The following is an 8,847-nucleotide window of genomic DNA, read 5'->3' as shown; positions in this document are numbered from 1 at the left end:
GAAATATGGTCGCTGAGCGACCATATTGCCAGTGATTGGAGTGTGCACCAGCGATAAATCGCCGGATGCGCGCTCCCGTTTTCAGCCCCTGAATGGTCGCTGGTCGGAGGAGCATGCTCCTCCGACCAGCGACATCCCCTGCCTCTTCTCCTGGCAGTGTTTAAATTTTCATCTGCGACCATCTCTGGTCGCAGATGAAAACGGGACACGGGGCAATATGATTGCTGAGCAATATATTGCCAGCGATCATATTGCCCCGTGTGTACGCACATTTAGACTTCTCTTGTCCTCTTTTATTTACATCTTGGGACACCCACCCTCACTCGAACCCGGGAGAGTTGGAGGTGGGCAGAAGTGATCTATCTGCGTGCTGTAACCCCTTTTTCTTTTAAAACATTTAAAATGTTTTGTATGTTGGATGTATTATCTGGAATAAAAGTATCTTTGGCTTTTACCCCCTGTGACTGAGTCTGGATTGGTCGTTCGCTCCGAGAGGATTGGGACGCAAAGAAACCTTTCTATGCACATAGGGCACTGGCTGAAGGTGAGCACAATAATAAGGGAACGGGAAACCTTTTAAAGCTTCATATTTTGGAGAACTATAAAAGCTACCTTTACAGGCACATAGGGCCTGGTTTACAGGTCAGTAAGCAGGAGAACCTGCGGATCTACCTTATGTTGTTGTATCGAACCCTCAGCTCATCAATACTTTTTTTGGTACTTGTTTCCTAGCAGGGCACCCGTCGGGTCCCATGGCATACCTTAACTTAAGGTATGCCATGGGACCCGACTGACCCGATTTCGGGCTTTGTAACCGCTTTCCCGACAATGGAAAAATCGGGTCCATCGAATGCCATTGCGATGCGACCAATGCGATGGACCCGATTTTACATAGGAACCCATGTTAAATGGCCCCTCATACCCGATTGTTGATTGTATAGCCACCCAGATGGGTAATTTGTATGTCAAATGCCCCCCCATTGTTAACACCACCCCACGATGAACGCCAACCCGAAGTGTGGCGAGCGGCGGTGGTATGCGACCTCTGACCTTTTCATACCCCCACTATCCACGTCGGAGTGGAGTTGTTTTTATAAAGTGTGGCGAGCAGACGCGTAATATGTCTGAAGTAATGTGCGTCCGCTCGCCACACTCGGATTCACGTTGAATGTGGCGTTAATAATGGGGGGGGGGGGGGCATTTAACATTGGGGCCAATGTAAAATCGTGTCTCAGGGACCATTTAACATTGGTTCCGATGTAAAAAAAAATGGGTCGGTCGCATCGCATGCGATTTGGTTGCATGCGATTGACACGATTTTTGTGACCTGATTGCATACAATTAAAATCGGTGGCGCTGTGCTAGGAAACAAGTACCCTTTTTTTCCTCTCTCTGTTGGCTTGAATAAGCGAAGTAGCAGTGGAGAAAATTTCATTCGAATCGGCAGGAGTGAACAACACATCCTTATTGTAAAGACAGCGCACCATTGTTGTGTAGGTATGGCATGAAATGCCACCTGTCGGTTTAAAAAAAAATGCTAAAAACCTAAATCAACCTTTCTACTTTCCCAATGTCGACATAATGCTTGTGTTGACAGAATGACCATGTCGACCTTAAGCCATGTTGACCTTCAGTGGTTGACTTAATGCATCGCGATCATTTTACTGTCGACCTAGTGACCGTATACCAGTATAAATTGTCATGAAGGGCATCCTTGTTTTACTGTAGGCTGGTGAGCCTACAGTTGCTTTGGTATAATCCATTAGGTTTATGACTGCCAGTTATAAGGTCAACAACATCAGAATATTCTGGTGCTGTAAGGTAAAATAAATGCAGCATCTGTGTTAGTGTTCCTATATCCCTGTGGAACACATTTGCAGCTGATATGACCGCAGCCGGCAGCAGAGAAGGGCATTTTTGTAGTACTAGTAGTACAACACCCTAAGCACCATAAGGTAAACACCACGTCACCCTCCGCCCCTGTCTGCCGCTCCAGAGTTCAGACCATGATTAAATGCCACTTACTTTGGACTTTAAATTAGGGAAATACTACATGTCCCAGAATGCACTCTGCCGCGATGCCGATATCCATCCACCGTCCGGGTAGCACAGGGACCAAGCGCTGTACATCACATCCCCCAACTGCATTTTTCATGGAGCCCCCCGGTGCTGTCACCTCCGAGTGCCGGGAAGTCCAGGAGTATAGTGTATGACAGGGTCAGGGTTACAAAGCGTGCATTAAGGGTAGTTAAGCGCGGCGGAAGGATACTTGGCGGAGACAGTAAGGAAGTGAGACTGTCCAGTTTTCGCGCCTTTTTGGCTGCGCACGGTGTTGTGGGAAGGAGTAGTCGGGAGCCGGGGCAGCTGTTCAGGGCAGTGAGCGGAGACTGATAGTGAGTCCGTCCGTCATCGGAGCAGACTTCGCAGGGATGCAGAGGGATGAGAACGACCCGGAGTCCTCCAGCTCTTCGGACGGGGGCCCCGGAGAGCGGGCCCGGGAGCAGATGGAGGCTCTGTGCGGGGAGCTGAACCTGGACCAGGAGACGGCGGCGGAGACTTTGAGCAACTTCACCAAGACTTGGAGCACCTACAGCCTGGAGGTGAGGCGGGGGCGCAGCGGTTATGTGTGCTCGGTGCTGGCCTGTCACTGAGTGGGCAGGGGTTGCTCGGCGGTCGGGCACAGGTGGTAATGTGGGGGCATCTTTTTCATATAATACACAGCTGAGTTCATGTGTATTGTTTATGTTTGGGAGAGATGGCACAAGAATACACTATAGAAAGAAAGTCGGGATGTAGCTGCTGATCTCGTAAACCTTGTGTCCTGGTATACTGACATACCGTGGATGTTGTTGACCCATCCCACCTGCTGAAAAGTTTTTCAGGCCAAGTATTTCCTAATGTAGTGGCCTCTTTCTGCAGCATAATGCTTCCTGCAACTGTTTGCTAAATGGTTTGAGAAACACGAGGTCAATCTGATTTATCTGTTGGATGTGCTAGTTTGTCTGCGCCATGGAGGCCCCACCTCAAATTTTTGCTGTTAATATAATCATGGCAGATACCACAGGACTCATGCCGTATTATGGAGTCCATATCTTGATGGATCTGAGCGATTTCGGTGGTATGAGGGGGGCCAACACAATAATAGGCAGGTGGCTTTAATGTTATGGCAGATCATGATGAGTGTACAGGAGAGGGACTGCACTGGAGTATGCCAACTTAACCTAGCTGCAAACTTGCACTATATTTTATTCTTAAATTACAATTTTGCACAAACTCTGCTATATTTGACCTGCATTAAAGTAATCTGTTAACTTTTGTTTAAGGCATGTTGCTGTAATGGGGCCTACACACACGGTAACTTCAGTGCATTTTCTAAGCGATATCCCTAGTAAATGTGTGTTTGGCCCTTTGCATCGCTGTCACCCGGCTATAAAGATCCTGCATGCTGGATAAATCTAGTTAATCAATGGTCAGATCTATATTGCTTAGATCGCTCAGTGACATATCCCCTCGTGTAGGCCCTATTAGGGTGAGTTCTATGAAAGTTCTTAATTCACACTATTTAGAAACTCATAACATCCACACATTTGGGAATTTGATAACCATTTCAATGACATCTGTATTGTTCACCAACGTTTTATCCTAACAATCTGATGGGGGTTAGCGGGAAAACTAGCTCTACGAAGATGAACAATGGAGTGTCTCCCTGTACCTGTGTACAATTACCTGACTACAGCAGATGGATGAATGAATGTGAGCAAGTACTGTAAATGCAGTTTTTGCTGCATCTGTTTTTCAGGTGTGCTATTTTGTTTTGCCCATAGGGAGAAGTAAAGCACTGGTTGGCATGCGCTTTATATGCTGCTTGTCGAAAAGGTGTAATTCCAACTGTTGTAGGAGGTGTCATGGAGGGTAATGGAGTGTCCCTTACACGTATTCTCCGCTCTGCCAAGTTAAGGTTGGTCTCCACACCTTAGATCTAACACTTTTATCCTAATTTTGTGTGCATAACTTATATTTGTTGTAAACCTCTTTCCTGCAGTCTTATACAGTTTTTCAATAAAATGAAGAAGTGGATGGACATGTCTAACCTTCCCCAGGAGTTCAGAGAACGAGTAGAAAGGCTGGAGAGGAATTTTGAAGTTTCTACTGTTATCTTCAAGAAGTTTGAACCAATATTCATGGATATATTTCAAAACCCTTATGAAGAGCCTCCAAGACTCCCAAGAAGCAGAAAGCAAAGGTAACCTGTAGTAGTCTTCTTAAAGAAAAGTTTGCTTAATTGATTTATCTTATTTAAAGCAGTTTATTACACAAGATTTGTTTAGCCTAAATTGTTTTATTTATAAAAAATCTACTTCTAGAAATCTTACTCACACATGGTCTTAAAGTGCACCTGTTGATGTTTCAAACTTGACTGATTAAGACAGCTGCTGTCACCATGTACAATTTAACACTAATGCTGTAAGATTCTGTCTAATCCTTTTTCTGGTTGGTGCAGAATCTGGTAATGTACAGGAGAAAAATTGGCCAAAAATGGATTTGTTAAATGACCCTTGTAGTTGTGGACATTTTTGGTACTAGTCAGGGTCTTGCTGAAGGGTTAGTTACACAGGCAGCCATGAACCAGAGATGGTAAAGAAATCCAGGTTTCAGAAAACTAGAAAGTTTGCCTCTTATTCAAATGGCAGTTGTGACAGCTGCCATTACTATGTCACATCCTGGGCCATATGTAATTGTGTCAGAGTTCAGTGGCTGTGTCTATTTTTTTTCCCTTCTAAATAAGAACACTTTTGGCATATGCTTCCTTCTAAAGCTGTATACACACTGGCTGAACTGTGTAGCCAGCGACACCTTGTGTGAGGGAACCAGCAGGGTACAGACATCGGTGGCATGGTTCTCTAGCGTTCTCCTCCATATACAGACAGTTCCATAAATATTGGGACATCGACTCAATTCTCATATTTTAGGCTATATTTTCCACCACAATGGGTTTGAAATGAACCAAACAAGATGTGCTTTAACTACAGGATTTAATTTGAGGGTATTTACACCCACATAAGGTGAATGGTGTACAAATTACGACGGTTTCTATATGTGACTCCCACTTATTAAGGGATCTAAAGTATTGGGACAAACTAAACAATCCTAAATCAAACATTCACTTTTTAACTTTGTTGCAATTACAGCCTGAAGTCTGCTGGGTTTCATCCCTGGTGATGCTTTCCAGGCCTCTACTGCAAATGTCTTCAGTTCCTGCTTTTGTTCTGAATATGAGCATATAATATTGCCCAAAACACTTAAGAATTCATCCTGCTGCTTTTGTCACCAGTCACATTATCAATAAATATAAGGGAACCAGTTCCATTGGCAGCCATACATGCCCACGTCATGACACTACCACCACCATGCTTCACTGAGGTGGTATGTTTTTCGATCTGGAGCAGTTCCTTTCCTTCCATACTCTTCTCTTCACATCACTCTGGTACAAGTTTATCTGTGTCTCATCTGTGCATAGGATGTTACATAGAATTATAGAATTTGACGGCAGATAAGAACCACTTGGCCCATCTAGTCTACCCCCTTTTTTTTTTTTTTTTTTTTTTTAAACCTGTTACCTCAAACCATATTTGATCCTTATTTTTTTATTTTTTTTTTGTAAGGATATCAATATGCCTATCCCAAGCATGTTTAAATTGCTCTACTGTATTTGCCTCTTTCACCTCTGATGGAGGCTATTCCACTTACCTACTACTATTTCTGTAAAGTTATGCTTTCTCAAATTTCCCCTGAATCTTCCGTCCTCTAGTTTAATTGCATGTCCTCGTGTTCTGCTGCTCCTCTTCCTGTGAAGAATGTCTCCCACCTGTACTTTGTTAAAACCCTTGATATATTTGAAAGTTTCTATCATGTCCCCCCTTTCCCTTCTCTGCTCTAAACAATACATATTTAGTCTTTCCTAGTACGATTTGTGATGTAGGCCAGTGATGGCTAACCTTGACACTCCAGCTGTTGTTGAACTACACATCCCAGAATGGCCTGCATCAGTTTTAGCATGGCCAAATAGTAAAACTGTAGCAGGGCATGCTGGGATGTGTAGTTCAACTGCTTGAGTGTTAAGGTTAGCTATCACTGGCCTACATCACAAATCGTACCAGGAAAGTTTGGTATCTCTCAATGTACTATGGATGGACTACAGCAGATATTGGAGTTTGTGTCACTATGGCAGGGACTGAATCGCGCAATGATCTATTTGCTGTCTGTGAAATATGCATGAGTTATATAAATAACTGGTAATAAAATTGTGAGCTGGCTTTTTTTTTTCTTTAAGGTTCGCGCTGGTCTTTCTTTGCTTATTGACTATGTATTAAAATGAGCAGTTACCTGTGGTTTGATAATATCTGCAAATGGCTGAGGAGCATTGCACTAAGCTTTCAACATTCTGTTTTGTAGGAAATTGCAGTGTAATGTTAAAGACCTCTTCAACTTCTGCTGGACCTTATTCGTATATGCAAAGGGTAGGTCTAGTCTTCATATTCACACTTTTACATGAGGTTCTCAAATACTACCAACACATCGGGGGAAATTTACTAAGATGTGTATTCTACTTCACATGTGGTGATGCGGTCAATTTACCTACAATCAAAATACCGCCACTCAAAATTCCGACAACCATTGACAGACGGTCAAAATACTGAAATAATTATTTTTATTGAAACTGGCTTGTACATATATAACCATCCCAGTGGACATGGAGGGGGGATATAATAGTGTGCCGAGTGCAGCGAGGCATCATGCCTGGGGTTCATGTCGAGATGTCAACATACAGACCCCAAAAATTATGAAAAACGTGTCTAATTTTTGACCTGTCTATATTTTAGATGTCGGTATTTTGACCGTCTGGATTTTGATTGTAGGTAAATCATACCGAACCCGATGTTGATATGGGCAACCAATGAGATCCTGGCTACTTTCTCCTAAACGGTGCTAAATAAATAAGTAGATTCTGATTGGTTGCAACATCACATGTGAAGTAGAATACACATCTTAGTAAATCTCCCCCATCATATCTTGTGGATTTCTTTAACGTGTACAAATGAGTTAATCTATTTTGTCAGGGATGTAATTCTACGTTTCCACAGACTGAAATCATAAAAACATGACTAGCTGGGAAACTTGAGGTTGAGAGCCATAACTTTAATATTTAGTTGTACTAAATATTACGGTATGAATGGTGTAATGGTTAGCATTACTGCCTCACAGCGCTGAGGTCATGTGTTAGATTCCCACCATGGCTCTAACTGTGCAGAGTTTGTATATTCTCTCCGTACTTGCGTGGGTTTCCTCCGGGTACTCTGGTGCATGCATATGTGGTAGGGAATATATATATTGTAAGCTCCACTGGGGCAGGGACTGATGTGAATGTTCAACTATACTCTGTAAAGCGCTGCAGAATACGTGTGTGCTATATAAAAAACTGTTAATAAATAAATACTATAATAGCATGATTGCTTAACCCTTTGCATGCCATGGAAATGAATCAAAATAGGTGTGAGAATTGGCAAGCAAACCTTTTCATTAATCCTTTCAGTGCCAACATTGTTGCAAGATCCTCAAAATATCTGTTAAAAATGCCAGCCTCGCTCACAGCAACTGATCTTTATTTAGGTGCAATATTTAACTAAACTGGAATTAATTGATTTGTCTGAATTTGTATTTATACTAAAAGGTCAGTCAATGAACAGTGCTGGTACTTTAATCAGATATTTAGAGATCACTCACAGCAAAGTTGGCACTCAAACAGTGAAACTGGCCTCACATCTAAAAATCTTGCGAACTAGTAGGTTGATGTGAGTGAAAATTTGTTTATGGCTCATTGCTCCCAATTGCTGGAGAACAGGCATTTAGGCACGATGGTTAAATCTGTTCGTTATCCATATGGTCTGTCTGCCCATTTTTTACACTTGACAGACTTTTTGTTTTTCATTTAGGCAATTTTAGCCGGATAGGAGATGATTTAGTTAATTCTTATCACTTACTTTTGTGCTGCTTGGACTTGGTTTATGTTCACGCTTTGCAATGCCCCCATAAAGAAGATTTGCTGAATCCATCATTTACAGGTAAGTTTACTGCATGTAGTTTATTTGTATTTTTTTATATTCAAATAATAATGTATATATGACAAATGTAAAGGTGCGTTGTTTAGCAAGCCTTTTCTAATGCATACTACCATTCACCTGGCTCCATGGGGGGGGGGGGGGGGGGGCTACCAATAAGTCATTAATGCCCAGTGGTGCCAGTAATATATACATTGCTGCATATATTACTGGCTTTAAACATAAACCATTGGTGGCCAGAAGTGCTCCGTTTTGAGCGGGGCCAGCAGGGTGTGTAGCCGGACGGAGGTGCAGTGCTCCATGTTGAGAGGGGCAAGTATGGTGTGTTGCTGGAAGAGGGAGCCAGAGACGAGCAAGGAGGCGCGGACCAGCAGGGTGAGTGACAGGCGGGGGGAGGCAGGGGGGTGGTCCGCCGGGCTTCCAAAGCTGGACTTCAAAGCTAACACACCTACCTGGGACCATTATTCCTTTGTGGTTGTCTGAACCTTTTTAAGAACATACTGCTGGGCTGTTTAATCTGTTCCTGATTGTATGAAGGAATTCACTGTTTTGATGATCATCGATCTGTTTTGAATTTCATATTGGATTCTTGTTTAACTAACTCCTAAGAAGGAGATGCTCCTACCTACCCTTATGGTTATATCCATATTGACATCTTACTAGTATCATTCATTTTGAAACTACTCTTCGCCCCTGATGAAGTCACCTAGCTGACGAAACGCGTTGGGCC

The 8,847-nt window shown here is 42.9% G+C and overlaps 1 protein-coding gene across 3 annotated transcripts in view; it reads left to right on the top strand.

Moving 5' to 3' along the window:
• The first annotated feature begins 2,069 nt into the window (after positions 1-2,069).
• The window catches only part of RBL1 (RB transcriptional corepressor like 1), a 75,211-nt gene continuing 68,433 nt past the window's right edge, over positions 2,070-8,847 (top strand). Inside the window, exons 1-5 of one of the 3 annotated variants that reach the window (XM_083147644.1) lie at positions 2,070-2,600; positions 3,825-3,958; positions 4,043-4,243; positions 6,454-6,518; positions 7,992-8,120. In XM_083147644.1, the coding sequence (XP_083003770.1) occupies positions 2,430-2,600; positions 3,825-3,958; positions 4,043-4,243; positions 6,454-6,518; positions 7,992-8,120 (700 nt within the window). In that variant the 5' untranslated portion in view covers positions 2,070-2,429. The remainder of the gene's footprint in view (positions 2,601-3,824; positions 3,959-4,042; positions 4,244-6,453; positions 6,519-7,991; positions 8,121-8,847) is intronic. The other 2 variants (XM_083147643.1, XM_083147645.1) reach the window with 2 other exon arrangements.

Source organism: Crinia signifera, chromosome 6 (genome assembly GCF_055691185.1).
Source record: "Crinia signifera chromosome 6, ASM5569118v1, whole genome shotgun sequence".
NCBI lineage: Eukaryota > Metazoa > Chordata > Amphibia > Anura > Myobatrachidae > Crinia > Crinia signifera.
The sequence above is the reverse complement of the archived record's forward strand: the minus strand, read 5'-3'. Positions and strand labels throughout refer to the sequence as shown.